The sequence below is a fragment of the Mus musculus genome, chromosome 13 (genome assembly GCF_000001635.26).
Source record: "Mus musculus strain C57BL/6J chromosome 13, GRCm38.p6 C57BL/6J".
NCBI classification, from domain to species: Eukaryota; Metazoa; Chordata; class Mammalia; order Rodentia; family Muridae; genus Mus; species Mus musculus.
Window position 1 is genome coordinate 19232515 of NC_000079.6, and position 18873 is coordinate 19251387.

The 18873-nt window shown below is 40.0% G+C and overlaps 1 gene segment (V, D, J or C) and 1 further gene; both read left to right on the plus strand.

Annotated features, from left to right (window-relative positions):
• Positions 1-18873, plus strand: part of Tcrg (T cell receptor gamma chain) — a 178435-nt gene that overhangs the window by 54473 nt on the left and 105089 nt on the right.
• Positions 10331-10787, plus strand: Trgv3 (T cell receptor gamma, variable 3). The segment is given in 2 exon segments: positions 10331-10376; positions 10481-10787. Coding segments are annotated over 2 exon segments (353 nt in total).

Consider the following 18873-nt stretch of genomic DNA (forward strand, 5'->3'; position numbering starts at 1 on the left):
TATCTGATTTAAGATAGGTAAAGATCCTTTCTCAATCTGTTGGTGGCCTTTTTGTCTTATTGACGGTGTCCTTTGCCTTACAGAAGCTTTGCAGTTTTATGAGGACCCATTTATGGATTCTCAATCTTACAGCACAAGCCATTGCTGTTCTATTCAGGAACTTTTCCCCTGTACCCATAACTTCGAGGCTTTTCCCTATTTTCTCCTCTATCAGTTTCAGTGTCTCTGGTTTTATGTGGAGTTCCTTGATCCACTTAGATTTGACCTAGTACAAGGAGATAGGAATGGATCAATTCAAATTCTTCTACATGATAACTGCCAGTTGTGCCAGCACCATTTGTTGAAGATGCTGTCTTTTTTTCCACTGGATGGTTTAGCTCCCTTGTCAAAGATCAAGTGACCATAGGTGTGTGGGTTCATTTCTGGGTCTTCAATTCTATTCCATTGGTCTACTTGTCTGTCGCTATACCAGTACCATGTAGTTTTTATCACTATTGCTCTGTAGTACATCTTTAGGTCAGGCATGGTGATTCCATAACTCAAAACATCCAGGAAATCCAGGACACAATGAGAAGACCAAACCTACAGATAATAAGAGTAGATGAGAATGAAGATTTTCAACTTAAAGGGTCAGCAAATATCTTCAACAAAATTATAGAAGAAAACTTCCCAAACCTAAAGAAAGAGATGCCCATGAACATACAAGAAGCCTACAGAACTCCAAATATACTGGACCAGAAAAGAAATTCCTCCTGACACATAATAATCAGAACAACAAATGCACTAAATAAAGATAAAATATTAAAAGCAGTAAGGTTAAAAGGTCAAATAACATGTAAAGGCAGGCCTATTAGAATTTATACCAGACTTTTCACCAGAGACTATGAAAGCCTGAAGATCCTGGACAGATGTTATACAGACACTAAAAGAACACAAATGCCAGCACAGGCTCCTATACCCAGCCAAGCTTTCAATTACCATAGATGGAGAAACCAAAGTATTCCAGGACAAAACCAAATTCACACATTATCTTTCCTCGAATCCGGCCCTACAAAGGATATATTCCATACTTTCATAGAGATATGTGTTGAGCATCTTTACAAGTATATAAAGAAACCTCTGCCCCTTCTTTCTCTTGTCCTGAGCTCTAGATTTCCTCTGGGTCAGTGATGGGAAGTGATTAAATCTGAATGGTTGTCATAGTAGATTTAAGTCCTTCTCTGTTACTAGTAATTCTGGGTGCAGAAGAACCTCTATGAATCTAAAGGGCTACAGAGGTCATCATGTGCCTCCTAGATTGGCCTTAGCTCTGTCTTCTCTTAGCAACCAGAGAGGAAGCCGAGCCGAATAGGGCCAACTGATAAGACTGTAGCTCGGTCTTGCCCTAACCTTGTCCTTCCATCAATTTTAGATACTATTTCTATGCTTCTACAAGATGAAAGACAAACTATGCCATGAAAAAGGCAATAAATTAGGGGATTATTGTTGTGTTCAAATGGAATCATGATTGATAATTTGAAGTAAAATTAAATTCGGAATGACAGTTTATGAGAGTTTATTCACACGTAAGTGTTCTGTCTACAAACCGTAAGAGGATCAGTAGCAAAGATATGATGGTAATTTATCTATACACAAACCTCTCTCCCTCTCTCCCCCACTTTCCCTTTCCCTCTTTCTCTCTCCCCATCCCCCTCTCCTTCTCTCCCTTCTCTCCTCTCTCTCCTCATTTCCCTCTCCATCTCCCTCTCCCTCTCTCTGTGTATTTATGTATGTATGTGAAGAAAAGAAGAAGATCAAATTTATGTTTATTACAATTAGTTTTATGTTAACTGGACACAAGCTATAGACATTTGGGAAGAAAGACTCTCAATTGAGAAAATGCCTCCATTAGGTTGGCCTCCTGGCAAATCTGTGTAGCATTGTCTTTGTTGCTGATTGATGTGGGAGCCCCCATTTCACTGTGAGCATTATCACTCCTGTGCTGGTAGTTCTGGGAACTACAAAGAAGTATGGTGAGTGAACTATGGGATGCAAACCTATAAACATCATTCCTCCACTCCTACTCCATTAGTTCCTACCTCTAACTTCCTGCCTTGAGATCCTGGTTTCTTCACATTATAGACTGTAATATAGTACTCTCACCTAAATGACCTCTTTTCTCAGTATGATGCTTTTGGTCGTGATATTTTGTCACAGTGATAGAAAGGAAACCAAGACTGTTAGATAGATACATAGGTTCATAGGATGCATGCATGCTACACATCGTTTACAATAGAATATAACATGTTCTGTACATTTTCAAAATGCCAGATACTAGGCCAAATCATAGAGGACTCAAGAGTCAACATGGTAATCATAGAGTCTTTGTTTTCTGTGTAAGAAGATAACGATATGGGATCACTGAGTTTGGAGTAGGGTTACTCAGCCTGGCTTATCTTCAGCAGCCTCTTTTTCTCTAGACCCTCAACAGCTGTAAAAGAAATTGCAGAAACCATTGTGTGACTTCCACTGAGTTTATAATTCTCACTATCCCAAAGGAAGTTTGCCAAGAGCCCTAGATAAGGGGTGAAGGAGGCTAGTCCTATAAGATGGACAGAGCTTAACTAAAGGGACAAACCTTCCTCCTCAGCTCTGCGCACCCAAGGAAACCTGACTGCAAGTATGCATTGACTGCTAACCAACTACCTCTTTTTCTCCCCGTCCCCCCTCCTCCTCCCTTTCACTCTCCCCCTCCCCTTCCCCTCCTCCTCTCTGTTCCCTTAGTGACTGAACTTTCTTTAGAAACCCCATTATGCACACGTTATAGGATATGGGTCTTTGGAAAACTGATGTAAGGATAAGCCATTTGTCCCCTAGGAACTGCCTTAGGGCCTCGGATGGAAGACATGATGTTGATCTTTGCTTTCTTTCCTCACTCCCTGTTACAGAAGAACCACTCAACACAGCAATGAGCTGTTGGACCAGAGCCAGAGCTGTGCTAAGCATCATTTGGTATGCAGACAACTTGCCTTCACTCTGCTGAAGACCATGCTTTACCAGCCTCTAACTCCTCCTGAACTTCATGCAAGGGCTAGCCTTGGCCAGTTACAAACTAATTACTGATTCCAGTTCAGTCATCTTTGTTCACATTTAAGGTCTATGTCTTTCCTCAAATGACTTAACTATTTCTAATAAATCCCAGAGTTACCCTTTCAAAATCAGTCATGATTTCTAGGTCAGTACTATTCTGTATGATTTTCTTTCTAACCCAGAACATTTGGTCTGAATTAGGGCACTTCCACAAACTGTTCTTCAAAATCCACCCCTAAAGTGTTAGCTGCCTTTGGCTCCTACTTCACTGATTCTGAACAGCCACTTACCATCCTTGACTTTAGTTATTTTCGAGGGGAGAGAGGAAGGATTCTGAGACATTTCAAGCCACTTCTCTTGGATGCTTTCTGGGATCATATGCAGCTGTCTGCAGACCACTGCAAGCTTGCCTAAAGAGGGCCTTAGGTACATGTGCACACAGCAGAGAGTGTCTTCTCTGAAAATTCAAGGCTTACCACTGTGGTCTACTCTGCTGACTGCAGGGACATGTATGTCAGCTCATTCTCACTGCCAATACTTCACTCTTCAATTCCGGTACATTCTGCCCTAGACATTTTTCACAATCTCCAGCCTTTCCCACTCTGAGTAATGTCCTCAACCTTGGTCCTCTACCAACTGTCTCCCCAACTGTACAGATCTCATCTGTCCACTTCCAGGATTAGAGTTCTTCTCTTGTTCTGGCATGTGAGCATGAAGTCAAATTTCCAGAACCCTGGCACTCTGAAGTGCCTCCCCTCCTCCTGACTTTTCCATCTTCAACTTCTCCCTATCCAGAATCCCATGTTTTGAATGCAGGGCATGTCTGGCAGCTTTTCCTAGCTGAGTGCTTCATAACTCAGTCTTCCTGGCTACCTCTACTTCCTCTGTAGTCTCAGCTGCACCATTGTCTCCTCCATGTACCCTCTCTCCTGGAAAGTCAGAGGGAGAGGCCTCCAATTGCTGCAGAGTAGTGCCCCCTTGTGTCCTCTTCTGTCACAACCTTCCCTGACTTGTTTTCTATTAGGAACTGTTTCTGAGTTGTTTCCAGCTTTGGGTTATCAGAAAGAAGGCCACTATAAACATATTGGAACATGTGCCCCTGTGGCATGTTGGGGCATCCTTTGGGTATATGTCCAAAAGTGGTATATCTGGGTCTTCAGATAGATCTTTTTCCAATTTTCTGTGGAACCACCAGATTGATTTCCAGAGTGGTTGTACCAGTTTGCATTCCCCCCAGCAATGGAAGCTGGGGGTCCTCTCTCTCCACATCCTATGGTTAGTTTTCCATTATTTGCTTGTGGAGTAGATGAAAAAAAAAGAAGGAGTGAATGAGCTAGTGGAAGTATTTGTATTTATTCTGATGCCCATAAAAAGAAATACTTAGGTGTGATTTTTGTAAAAGCTTAATCAAGTAAAGAACAAGGACAAAGAGCTTCACCCATTCGATTACAGAATTACATGCATGTAAAACCTTGGGAGAAGTTCAAACATAGGTCAGTGTTTAACATCGCTTTATGGATGTCTCTGATACTGACTCTTGCCTGTCTGCAAGGTCCATGTTCTTGGAACATTTCCTGGCTTTTGTTTCCTCATCTATCTGATGATAGTAAAATCAGGAACACCCTTCCCACCACACACACACACACACACACACACACACAGGGACACAGGGACACAGGGCCCCCTACAGGGACAAAACGATCTTCCAGAAACTGATGCTGATTTTTGACAAGTGGTATCATACACATTCCAATGAATTGTGAAGCAATAGCAACAGAAGCCAACAGGCAAGCTTATCGTAGGTATGCCTCAAGTAAAGACAGGCAACAGGAGGCTCCCTGAGCAAGAGGCAAAGGGAATGAAATAATTTAGGGCTGTCTTTTTGCAAAGGTGTTTTGGAGTTGAGAATTATTACCATGAAGAAGAATTACTGCCATGACAAATTGAAACACATTCTGAAATATGTCTTCTGTATAAATTTCAAGTTAAGAAGGAGACAGTAAGAGTATTTGTTCTCTTCAGAATTATTAATATTTTCCATTGTTCCTGGTTTTTGTTTTCCTTGTTGACTTTGCAATGAGGTCACAGATAAATGTTGACTCTGTAATTGAAAAGGCTTTGGCATGTAGCTTCAATATCAAAGTGTTTGTCATTGTGCTGTATGTGTGTTATTATCTGATGCTCTGTGTATATCATGTATATATAAAGCAACAGAGAGGTTTGCTATGTGGTGCAGGAAGGTTGGGAATACGCACTGCCTTTCTTTTAGTTTTAGTTATTTGCTTATTTTTTTTCCATTTTTATTAGGTATTTAGCTCATTTACATTTCCAATGCTATACCAAAAGTCTCCCATACCCACCCACCCCCAATCCCCTACCCACCCACTCCCCCTTTTTGGCCCTGGCGTTCCCCTGTACTGGGGCATATAAAGTTTGCGTGTCCAATGGGCCTCTCTTTCCAGTGATGGCCGACTAGGCCATCTGTTGATACATATGCAGCTGGAGTCAAGAGCTCTGGGGTACTGGTTAGTTCATAATGTTTTTCCGCCTATAGAGTTGCAGATCCCTTTAGCTCCTTGGCTACTTTCTCTAGCTCCTCCATTGGGAGCCCTGTGATCCATCCATTAGCTGACTGTGAGCATCCACTTCTGTGTTTGCTAGGCCCCGGCATAGTCTCACAAGAGACAGCTACATCTGGGTCCTTTCGATAAAAATCTTGCTAGGGTATGCAATGGTGTCAGCGTTTGGATGCTGATTATGGGGTGGATCCCTGGATATGGAAGTCTCTACATGGACCATCCTTTCATCTCAGCTCCAAACTATGTCTCTGTAACTCCTTCCAAGGGTGTTTTGTTCCCATTTCTAAGGAGGGGCATAGTGTCCACACTTCAGTCTTCATTTTTCTTGAGTTTCATGTGTTTAGGAAATTGTATCTTATATCTTGGGTATCCTAGGTTTTAGGCTAATATCCACTTATCAGTGAGTACATATTGTGTGAGTTCCTTTGTGAATGTGTTACCTCACTCAGGATGATGCCCTCCAGGTCCATCCATTTGGTTAGGAATTTCATAAATTCATTCTTTTAATAGCTGAGTAGTACTCCATTGTGTAGATGTACCACATTTTCTGTATCCATTCCTCAGTTGAGGGGCATCTGGGTTCTTTCCAGGTTCTGGCTATTATAAATAAGGTTGCTATGAACATAGTGGAGCATGTGTCCTTCTTACCAGTTGGGGCATCTTCTGGATATATGCCCAGGAGTGGTATTGCTGGATCCTCCGGTAGTACTATGTCCAATTTTCTGAGGAACCGCCAGACTGATTTCCAGAGTGGTTGTACAAGCCTGCAATCCCACCAACAATGGAGGAGTGTTCCTCTTTCTCCACATCCACGCCAGCATCTGCTGTCACCTGAATTTTTGATCTTAGCCATTCTGCCTGGTGTGAGGTGGAATCTCAGGGTTGTTTTGATTTGCATTTCCCTGATGATTAAGGATGTTGAATATTTTTTTAATGCGTGTGTTCTCATGTAGACAGATCCACACGTGCATCCACACATGTACCATTGTGGCTCTGAGGACAATCATGACTGCTGATCTTTAGGCACCACCCATCTTGATTTTTGAGATGAGTCCTCTCCTCAGCCTGGAACTTGCACATTTATACAGGCTAAATGGTCAGGGAACTTCAGGGTTTCACCTAACTCTACCTCAACTCAAAGGTTATAAGAAATCTCATGTATGGAGTAAAAAGAGCCCAAGTGGTGAACTGTGGAATGAGAATTCTATCGGTGCTGCAGAATTGTATAATTCCCAAGGATTAGATGAAATGAGGGCAGGGCACAAGAGCCCTGTCCTCACTGAGGAACACTTGGAAATCAATATGTGCTGAAAGAGAAGAGTCATTTTCTTCTTCCGCATATTCCGTGTGTGTGTGTGTGTGTGTGTGTGTGTGTGTGTGTGTGTTGCACTACCTTTACTCATTCATCCAAATACAGAATTATGAGGTTATAACATCCTCTCTGATGGGGTAAATGCTCATAGAACATGAGAGAGCACACATACCTTGGCAAACTCAAAAGTCATTTAATTTTCTTTGGTTTTCCACTTGGGAAATTAGCAGCGGTGTCTCTTGGCAGGTCTACTCCTGACTGCCTGAGGTCTCTCCACTATGATTTCTATAAGGGCTTCACCAATTCCTATTACCACCAACAGGGCAGAAGGCTTCTTTTCACCTCATCCTTATCAGACACTATTCTCTTTGACTGTTAGTACCTTCCTATCCGGAGTGGTGTGGGCAGCTTTCTAGGATGTGGGAGGCATGTTCTACACTGCTTCTCACTGAGAGATCCCAGAGCCGAGACAATGAAGATGGAGGCAGAACTCCTGCTCCAGATATCTCATTCTTATTCACTTCATTTTCAATTCTTCTTTTAAAAGATTCGTTTTACTTTTAGCTGTGTGTACATGCTAGTTACTAGTACATACATTTAGTTATGTGTAAATGACTAAACATAACTTGTGTTTCGCTGTGTGGGCACATGCACTTTGGATTGCAGGAGTCTGCAGAGGCCAGAAAGGGTCAGAATCCCCTGGAGTTGGACTTCCAGGCAGTTGTAAGCTGTCAGTGCTGAGCTATAGCCCAACTCCAGTCTTCTGCAAGAGCAGCACACACTCTCTTTGCCACCTTCATGTCGTTCACTCAAAGAATAGAAAGTCATACCCAGTGTAGTGGCTCCTTCACAGGAGCAGGAGGATAAGGAAGCAGTGGGGGGGGGGGGGAGGGACACACATAAAACAGCCACTTGCACAGGCATTTTTGTGTCCTCTACATAAGTTTCCTGTCATCTGCAAATCAGCTGGCATCTCCTGAACACCTGTGCCTGTTGCCCACAGGCCAGGCCTTCATCAGTGGCTCATTTCATCCAATCCTTGGGAATAATACAACTCTGAAGCACAACTAGCACTCTCAATCATCATCATCATCATCATCATCATCATCATCATCATCATCATCACAATAGTAATAAGTCAGCCACATAGTTACACAGGCTTATAGACTGTACATCTTAGAGGACTGAAACAAGGATATATCTTGAGAATAGAATGGAGACCAGCCCAGGCACCAGAGTAAGGCTTTGTCTCAGAACAGATAAATGAAAGTAAGTAGGCAGGAGAGAGTGAGGACTACAGAAGCGAAATAGCTTCTGAGACAGGCCCCGTTTCAGGCTCCAGACATCCTGGCACCTTCTCCACCAGCATAACAAAGGATCTTATTCCTTCTTTTTCAACAAAACCATTTTTCACTAAGTAAACCATAAAATTAAGAAGTTTCCAGAATTTTTAACATGTAAAATATGTGGTTGTGTAACCAACACATATCATCTGTATATAGTAATATTTATAGGGTAAAATGGGGCATTTATTTTGTTTTACTTTACTTTGATATAGTCCCAGCTGGCCTTGAAGCTGGTATTGATCTCAGGATGACATTGAACATCTGATCCTTTTATGTTCACTTCTCAAGGTCTGGGATACATGTTTGCTAACAGATGTGTATGTGGTGCTGGGCATCACACCCAGAGCTGAGCAAGCAGTCTGCCAACTGAGCTATCGCTGATCCAGAGGGATGGTACTTTAACTGACTCAGAGAATTGGAGTAGCTGTCCACAGTCTTTCCAGTCTGCTGAGGAACTTTAGACATTACTCCCAATGCCTAACTGGGCCTTGCTCCTCCAACCACACTGTCCCCATTCCTTTCTCAGTCATTATTTTATTCTCTACATATCTGACACCAATTATCAAGCATCCATACAAAAATAAGATGTGAATGCCTCTTATAACAGTAATGAAAATAAGTGACATACACCACTTTCTGTGCCTCACTGATTTCATGCAACATGGTTATCTTTCCATATTAGTATTATTGTTACAAATAATACTATTTGCTCCTTTCTGACAGGTAAATAATATCCAACTGCACCCATACATGTGCGCACATATTCTCACCCACACCTCATGCTTTCTTCATCCATTCATCCGTGGATAGATAACAAAGCTGATCCAAAGCTTGGCTCATGTGAGTCCTGCTGCAAAAACCATGCAGGATCTAATATCTCTTTGACAAGCTGATTTCTTTTCCTTAGGGGCCCATGCACAGTACGTGTGGGTGACATGAGTGGAACTATACTTCAGTCCATAAATAAGTAGAGTAAAAGTTGAAGAAAATGTAAATGTCCGGTATCTCCATGGACTATTTTTTTTCCTTATCTGGATCATTACACTTAAGAGTTCTGTGTTATTGAATGGTGTTGAATTTTACTTTTCTTTTCCTCTGTCTCCACTTGTCAAAGGGAGAAGAACACAGAACCCACTTCAAACAGCTGCAGATAAGGTTAAGTCAAGGCAGGTAATGAGGCTTGTCAAATGCCTAAGAAATCCCCAATGGCTGTGACACACTAATGGTCACCTTAGACTTGAGTGTTAATGCTATCATTGAATGTTAATGATAGCTGTCTCAAGCTGTGTACACTTAAGCTCTAACCTTGTATACACGAGGAGACAAAACTTTGAAAAGACTGTCAACAATTTCATTTAAGTTTATTTCTTTGAAGTTCCTTTATTAGAAATAAAATGTAATTACCCAAGCCAAAACTTACTTTTCATTTGATAGAAGAAAACACAAAATTATCCTTTTGCTTGTGCACAGAGTGTCAGCAAAGTATAGCAACTCCTAGTACAGAACATCACAGTCAGCCTTTGTATGTAGATCTTGAATCAATCACAAATCACACACACACACACACACACACAAAAACACACACACACACACACACAAACACACACACACACACACACACACAAATCCAAACAAATGAAAAAAAAAAAGACAGAGAGAATATAGCAAAGAGAAAAGTTCTCTTGAGCATATAAAACAGCATTTCTTCATAGTCTCCAAGTAACAGTTATGTTACAGTTTAGTGAAGAACTGACTGGGCCACTCTCCCTACTCTGAACCCAAATGAAGACATACAAAAGATGTCTCTCTAGACCTTTAACCTACAGACACATCCAACGTTCTGCTGTGAGGCAGGAAACCCCAGAACTGCTCAGAACGGGAGCAGATCATGACCAACCCTGGGGGAATCTATGGACTCTGTGTTTTCCTGAGACAACAGGACAGCCCCACCCTCTGGCTGGTGACCTGAAATGCCAGCCTGCAGAGCACTTCCTGCCTCCCTGTGAAGCAGCCCGACCATTGCGATGCTGCTCCTGAGAATGTTCACCTCCTGCTGCTGCCTCTGGGTTTGTAAGTGGACATTTCTGGGTGCAGGAGGCAGTGAACTCATCCTCATTTCCATTTCTTCAAATACTGTTTTCTTTGCTCATGAGAACTTTTCCCTTTGCTTGCAGTTGGGCTTGGGCAGCTGGAGCAAACTGAATTATCGGTCACCAGAGCAACAGATGAGAGTGCGCAAATATCCTGTATAGTTTCTCTTCCATGTTTCTCCAACACAGCTATACATTGGTACCGGCAAAAACCAAATCAACAGTTTGAGTATCTAATATATGTCGAGACAAACTACAATCAACAACCCTTAGGAGGGAAGAACAAGAAAATTGAAGCAAGTAAAGATTTTCAAACTTCTACCTCAACCTTGAAAATAAATTACTTGAAGAAAGAAGATGAAGCCACCTACTACTGTGCAGTCTGGATAAACACAACATTAGAGCCTCTAGACTAACCTGCATAAGAACCATCCCTATCTGTGCCCACCCACATCCTCTTGGCAAACACAGCTACTTGATTCTCAGCCAGGGGCTACTAAAGCCTTCATTGCTCACAGCACTTTTTGGGCTTCCAGGGAACATACTGGGTTCTATTTCCCCAGTGAGGTCTTAGGTCCTATGGATTACCAACTAAAGACAGAATAGCCTTCACACTAACTCAGTGAGGGTATCTAAGAGCTATTCAAATAAAGGCCGGGGAGCTCAAAATGTGATATGGTCTTTTGTTAATTCTATGCACAGAGCTTTGCAGTAACTGAATGGCTTGGAATTAAGTCAGGACAGGGTTAAAGATGAGGAGAGACAGGAAGCCCACAGGGATATTTACTGCTACAGTTTCCCAGTACCTTTATACACACTGGGGATTTTCAGAGATTACGAGATCTCCCGATAGTTAAAATTTGTAGTTTATAATGAAGAAAACTAGTGACCATTGCATCGCTAACTAAATAATCAGCTCAATGGGAGAATATTAGAGACCAATGTACAGGTTTTGGGAGGCAGGTCAGTGTAACAAAGCTTGGTCCACACCCTGGACTCATGGCTTTTACTTTAGTGATCTCCATGGACAGTCATGAACTCAGAGCAAGAGCATCAGGGAGGGGATGCAGTGGGTCACAGAACAAATTAAAACAAAAGAAAAAACAAAAAATAAAAGGGTAGGCTGTAGTTGTTGACTGCTGAGGAAGAGGGAGATTTCAGATGAGGTGGGTAAGAAAGATGGGGGCTAGTTAGTGTGACTACAATATGTTATATGAGTGCATGAAATAATAAATTAACAAAAAAGGAAGAAATCTCCCTGCACCTCACAAAACAACAATATAAGAAACAATCTTTGACAATAGTGATTATTCTGAGTTTAGAGTGGGATGATTGAGCACATCCAAGAAATAATGTGTCAAAATGCTAAAAGTTATGAAGAAAAAGTTCCTGTCCCATGTCCTTGGAATCTACTTTCTGTGGACTGAAGTTCCCAAAGGAGAGCTGTCTGTTAGAACATCCATGATGGTGAAGAACTGCAGTGTTGTGGTCTTGATGCCAAATCATCCTGAACGATCTTTAATCAGTTAATCATTTTTAATTGTCCTAGTTTGTGTTTAATGGGCATTTTTATGACTAATTGATAAATCCTTCTGGAATATGTCAACAGGCCACTAGCTGGCACTGACCCAAAGGCTAAGCATGATGTGAGATATTACCTGATGCCTTTGGTAGAGGTTCCCCCATTTTGCTATAATCTATCTACCAGATATATTTACCAAAGTATTTGAAAAGTACCATGATTCATGACTTCCTTTTGATTGATTACTACAAAAACATCATTAAGCTGTTTCCAGGTTGGAATATAGCATTTGTTATAAACTCAGTCCATGATTCTGGAAAATGAACACTTATTGTTCCCTCTAAAATTCTTCTCTCCTTTTACCTATTAAAGTTAGAGTTATATTTTGGAATAATACATATAATTAATCTAATCATGCAATTAGTGTAGAAAAATTCTGATTTCAGAAAGTATCCTTAGGTAGATGTTGTGCTGATCACCTTTGGGAGGCTGTAGCAGGAAGAGCATGACATTGAGGGTAGCCTGGGCAACACTACTTCAGAGGAGGAGGAGAGAGAGGGAGAGGCAGATAGAGACCGACAGGCAGAGAGAGAGACAGAGAGACAGACACAGAGAGGCACAGAGACAGACAGAGAGAGACACAGAGATAGGTCAGGAGAAGGCAAATCAGAAGAAAGGAGTTTTTTTTTTTTTTTTATTACTGATACTATTAGTCTTAATAAGAGTGGTAACTTTTAACATGGGACTATGCATAGTATAGGTAACTTTTATTCTATGGTTTTATTTAAGATATTTCCATGTCTTTGCCCTAGAATTCTCCTCATTCTCCTACCTCTTAACTTATAGATTTGCTCTTTTCTTTTTGTTGCATCCCTGTGCTTCTTAAGATTTACTATGCTTTGACTGAGTGATCCGACTTCTCTAGCTTGTCTCCAATCACTGGTATCCTAATGTGCCCATGATTATTCTACTGATGAGACTTTCCACTTAGTTTTTTATTTGATTTATGAAGTTTTTACTTCAAGCATCATTTTAGTGTGACTTTTCCATATCTCTATATTTGGTTCAATTCTATTTTCATATTCTCAATTGCCTTTGATATTTCATTTGCTTCTTCTCTCTGAGCATTCATCCAGGCATTTTATTCTTATACTCTCTGCATCCATCTGGAAATGAGTTCATGTTCTCTTTGAAAATATTTGTATTTTCCTGGAAAATATCTATAATTTAAAAAATATTTTCCTGAAGTTTTGTCTAAATTGCTCTAACTGGGGATTACATTTTTAGTACTTTAGAAGGAAAAATAGTCTGTGATTGTGACAGAGCTCATGTTTTAAGATTGATCTTGCCACATGGAGGCAATTTGCTGGTTTGGTCCTTGGTGTGAGTTTCTCACCTACTTTTACTGAGTGGGTGTTTCAATATCTAGCCATTGTTCTCTGGGCTTAGTTAGTTGTATATCATATTGATAATGCTTGAATCTGTGGCATGAAAGTACTCCATACTGATCTATGAGTAAGAAAGCTGTACTGACACCAGCACACTTGGGAAGTGCATGACCTCTGACCTCACCAGTTGGTGTTCTGCTTGAGCTGGCATACAAGGAATGGGGACCTGCAGTGTCAGGGGTGCTGCCTCTAGGTCTTAGGGAGAAAACAGGGTCCTGTGGCAGTAGGGGTGTGAATGCCAGAGGTTGGTAGTATCGTCTTCAGTCTGACAATTGGGCAGGTATTCTGGAGGGTCCTGTACATGAGGCTGGAATTTGCATTAGTTTAGATGTATGCAATTTATTTTTTTATCATTCCCTATTTGTCAGTACTACCTAAATGAATCTTTGTTACACATCCATTCCCTGAAATTGTCTGTTTGGCTTTGGTTAAATTACATACCTTTGTTTTCATTTTCCTAATTTGCAGTGAATATGATAGTAACTTTATTGAACTATTGAAAGGTATCAACAAATAATCCAAATAAAGTTTTTGTAATGCCTATACTCATCCATCATTAAATAATTGCTGTTATTGATTATCTGATGGTTTGGATTATTAGCACATATTAGTGTGTGAAATTATTAGATAACTAAATATATGGGGCTGACTAAGATAAGCAGGTTGTTTTTAATGCATATTAAAATGGTACTTATTATATTTTATGTATAGCAAGAGTTGAAGGTGGCAGAAGCAGAGAGCTGTGTGGTAAAATCAGTACAGAAGGATTTTATGCGGAATGACTCGTGTTACTGAGATTTTCAATCACTTCGAGAAGTATTCTTTGTAACACAGCTGTGCCCACACACGTCTGTTTGCTCTTCTTATGTAACAAAGTGCCATGGGATGGGGACACAGCTGTAGCAGAGCACTTGCCTGCCATGTGACGCTCAAGGTTCAGTTTCTAGCACCAACAAAACACAACAATTTATGAAAATGAAACGTTTTGTTGCAATCTGTTTTTTTCCAACTTAGAACTACAACTAAGTAGAGCATCATGTGTATAATATCTGGGCTTTTGACCCGTGTATACTGTCTATGAGTAAACACTGGGCTTATGATGTTAAAAGCAGGTAATAGTGTGGCAGGCTGGCAGAGACTGCTCAGCAGAGCACGGACTTTCTGAGATCATTCCAGCTGACTAAAACATACTCTGCTTGCTATACAGTGTATTCTGAAGGGTGTCTGCTTTGTAACTTTTGATTCTTTTTTATTCTGAAATTTATATAAAAACATAAAGTTGTAAAATAAATGCTTTGAACCTATTTTGAAGTAATGTTATCTTCATCTTATAGTATCAGTCTTAAGGAGTAATAAAACAAAACATTATGAAACAGTTATTGAAAATTCCATTTTCAACAAAGATACTCTAAAGTAACTCATTAATGTTTTGTTGTTTTGACAAGGATTCAAATGTACTTAATTATGTATTTCTAATTTTTGTTTATGTTTTATTTTAAAATGGCCAGTATATTTATGAATAAAATGTGTGGCCCACTTCTACCATTTTAGTGATAAATTGAAAAGTCTTTTAAAAACGGTAGGTGTTAATTTAAGAACCATGTATGCAAATTAAATTTGCTGCTGCTGGTCTGATGGAACTTCCACAGCTTTCTTTAGTCTTGATTAAAAACATTTATATCAAAATTCTAGAATGTGTCTTCAGCCAAGAATTTTATCTACTTATATATATTTATAGCCTGTAAAAAGTAAAACAAAGAATGTGTAACTGTTGTGAGCAAGATAGCTTTGCTCATAATATCTGATGTCTACCAAGAGAATAAATGATAAAGGAGTTGAATCAAAAAAAAAAATAAATAAATAAAATGGTACAAGGACATGCCATCTTTAAGTTAGCCATTAAATGGCAACACTCAACAGCCAAAAAATGTATGAAGCAGGTTTCTTTGTCTGGATAATTAGAAGTCTAAATTTGGGGTGGACGTAAATTCTCCCTGTCTGTAATAGCCTACCACCAAATATTCCAGGTGAAATGTAGTGTGAGCAACAATGTTAGTAAAGATTTGCCCGAAAGAAATTTCAAATGTAGATGTCAGGAACTATGTATCTTCTATCACATTTTTTATTAGATATTTTCTTCATTTACAACTCAAATGCTGTCCCAAAAGTTCCTTATACCCTACGTCAACTTTGCTCCCCAACCCACCAATACCACTTCCTGGACCAGGCATTCCCCTGTAATGGGGCATATGATCTTCACAATACCAAGGACCTCTCCTCCTATTGATGGCCGACTATGCTATCCTCTGCTACAAATGCAACGAGAGACACAGCTCTGGGGATTGGGGGAGGGGGGTACTGATTAGTTCATATTGTTGTTCCTCCTTTGGGTTGCAGACCTCTTTAGCTCCTTGGGTACTTCTCTAGCTTATTCATTAGGGGCCCTGTGTTCCATCCAACAGATGACTGTGAGCATCCACTTCTGTATTTGCCAGACACTGGCATAGCTGCACAAGAGAGAGCTATATCAGGGCCCTGTCAGCAAAATCTTTCTGGCATATGCAATAGTGTCTGGGTTTGGTGGTTGTATATGGGATGGATCCCCGGGTGGGGCTGTCTCTGGATGGTCTTTCCCTCCATCTGAGTTCCGAATTTTGTCTCTGTAACTCATTCCATGGGTATTTTGTCCCCATTCTAAGAAGGAACGAAGGATCCACACATTGGTCTTCCTACTTCTTGAGTTTCATGTGTTTTGCAAATTGCATCTTGGGTATTCTAAGTTTCTGAGCTAATATCCACTTATCAGTGAGTGCATATCATGTATGTTCTTTTGTGATTGGGTTACCTCACTCAGATTGAAATCCTCCAGATCCATCCATTTACCTAAAAATTTCATAATTCATTGTTTTTAATTGCTGAGTAGTACTCTATTGGGTAAATGTACCACATTTTCTGTATCCATTCCTCTGTTGAGGGACATCTGGGTTCGTTCCAGGTTCTGGCTATTATAACTGAGGCTGCTATGAACATAGTGGAGCATGTGTCTTTATTACAAGTAGGAACATCTGGGTATATGCTCAGGAGACAAATTGCTGAATCATCCGGTAGTACTATGTCCAATTTTCTGAGGATCCACAAGACTGATTTCCAGAGTGGTTGTACCAACTTGCTATCCTACCAGCAATGGAGGAGTGTTCCTCTTTCTCCACATCCTCGCCAGCATCTGCTCTCACCTAAGTTTTTTTTGATCTTAGCCATTCTGACAGGTGTGAGTTGTAATCGCAGGGTTGTTTTGATTTGAATTTCCCTGATGACTAAGGATGTTGAACATTTTTTAGGTGATTCTCAGCCATTCAGTATTCCTCAGTTGAAAATTTTTTGTTTAGCCCTGTACCCCATTTTTTAATAGTGCTATTTGATTTTATGGAGTGCATCTCCTTTTAATATATATATATATATATTATTGGGTATTATTGGGTATTATATATATATATTGGGTATTATTCCCCTATGTGTTTTAGGATTGGTAAAGATCCTTTCCCAATCTGTTGGTGGCCTTTTTGTCTTATTGACGGTGTCTTTTGCCTTAAAGAAGCTTTGCAATTTTATGAGGTCCCAAATGTTGATTCTCAACTTACAGCCCAAGCCACTGCTGTTCTAATCAGGAACTTTTCTGCTGTGCTCATATATTCAAGGCTTTCCCCCACTATTTCCTCTATACGTTTCAGTGTCCCTGGTTTTATGTGCAGTTCCTTGATCCACCTAGACTTGAGCTTAGTACAAGGAGATAGGAATGGATCAATTCGTATTCTTCTACATGCTAACCGCCAGTTAAGCCAGCACCATTTGTTGAAAATGCTGTCTTTTTTCCACTGAATGGTTTTAGCTTCCTTGTCAAAGTTCAAGAGACCGTAGGTGTGTGGGTTCATTTCTGGGTCTTCAATTCTATTCCATTGGTCTACCTGTCTGTTGCTGTACCAGTATCATGCAGTTTTTATCACAATTGCTCTGTAGTACAGCTTGACGTCAGGCATGGTGATTTCACCAGAGGTTCTTTTATCATTGAGAATAGCTTTTGCTATCCTAGGCTTTTTGTTATTCCACATGAATTTGCAAATTGTCCTTTCTATCTTAGTAAAGAATTGAGTTGGAATTTTTATGGGGATTGCATTGTAGATTGATTTCGGCAAGATAACCATTTTTACTATATTGATCCTGCCAATCCATGAGCATGGGAGCTCTTTCCATCTTCTGAGATATTCTTCAATTTCTTTCTTCAGAGACTTGAAGTTCTTATCATACAGATCTTCCACTTCCTTAGTTAGAGTCACATGAAGGTATTTTATATTATTTGTGACTATTGAAGGGTGTTGTCTCCCTAATTTCCTTCTCACCCTGTTTATCCTTTGTGTAGAGGAAGGCCATTGTTTTGTTTGAGTTAATTTTATATCCACCTATTTCAATGAAGCTGTTTATCAGGTTTAAGTTCTCTAGTGGGATTTTTAGAGTCACTTATATATACTATGATATCATCAGCATATAGTGATAATTTGACTTCTTCTTTCCAATTTGGATCCCCTTGTCCTCCTTTTGTTGTCTAATTGCTCTGGCTAGGACTTCAAGTACTATATTGTATAGGTAGGGAGAAAGTAGGCAGCCTTGTCTAGTCCCTGATTTTAGTGGGATTGCTTCAAGTTTCTCTCCATTTAGTTTGATATTGGCTACTCTTTTGCCATATATTGTTTTTATTATGTTTAGATATGGGCCTTGAATTCCTGATCTTTCCAAGACTTTTATCATGAAGGGGTATTGGATTTTGTCAAATGCTTTATCAGCATCTAATGAGATGATCATGTGGCTTTTGTCTTTGAGTTTGTTTACATAGTGGATTACGTTGGTGGATTTCCCCATATTAAACCATCCCTTTATCCCTGGGATGAAGCCTACTTAATCATGATGGATGATCGTTTTCATGTGTTCTTGGATTCAATTAGTGAGAATTTTATTGAGTATTTTTGCATCCATATTCATAAGGGAAATTGGTCTGAAGTTCTCTTTCTTTGTTGTGTCTTTATGTTGTTTAAGTATCAGTGTAATTGGCGCTTCATAGAATGAATTGGGTAGAGTACCTTCTGATTCTATTTTGTGGAAGAGTTTGAGGAAAATTGGAATTAGGTCTTCTTTAAAGGTCTGATCGAACTCTGCACTAAACCCATCTGGATCTGGGCTTTTTTTTTTTTTTTTTTTTTGGTTGGGAGACTATTAATGACTGCTTCTATTTCTTTAGGGGATATGGGACTGTTTAGGTCCTTAATCTGATCCTGATTTAACATTGGAACTTGGTATCTGTCTAGAAAATTGTCCATTTCTTCCAGGTTTTACAGTTTTGTTGAGTATAGCATCTGTAGTAGGATCTGACGATGTTTTCCATTTCCTCAGGTTCTGTTGTCATGTTTCTCTTTTCATTTCTGATTTTGTTAGTGAGGATACTGTCCCTGTGCCATGTA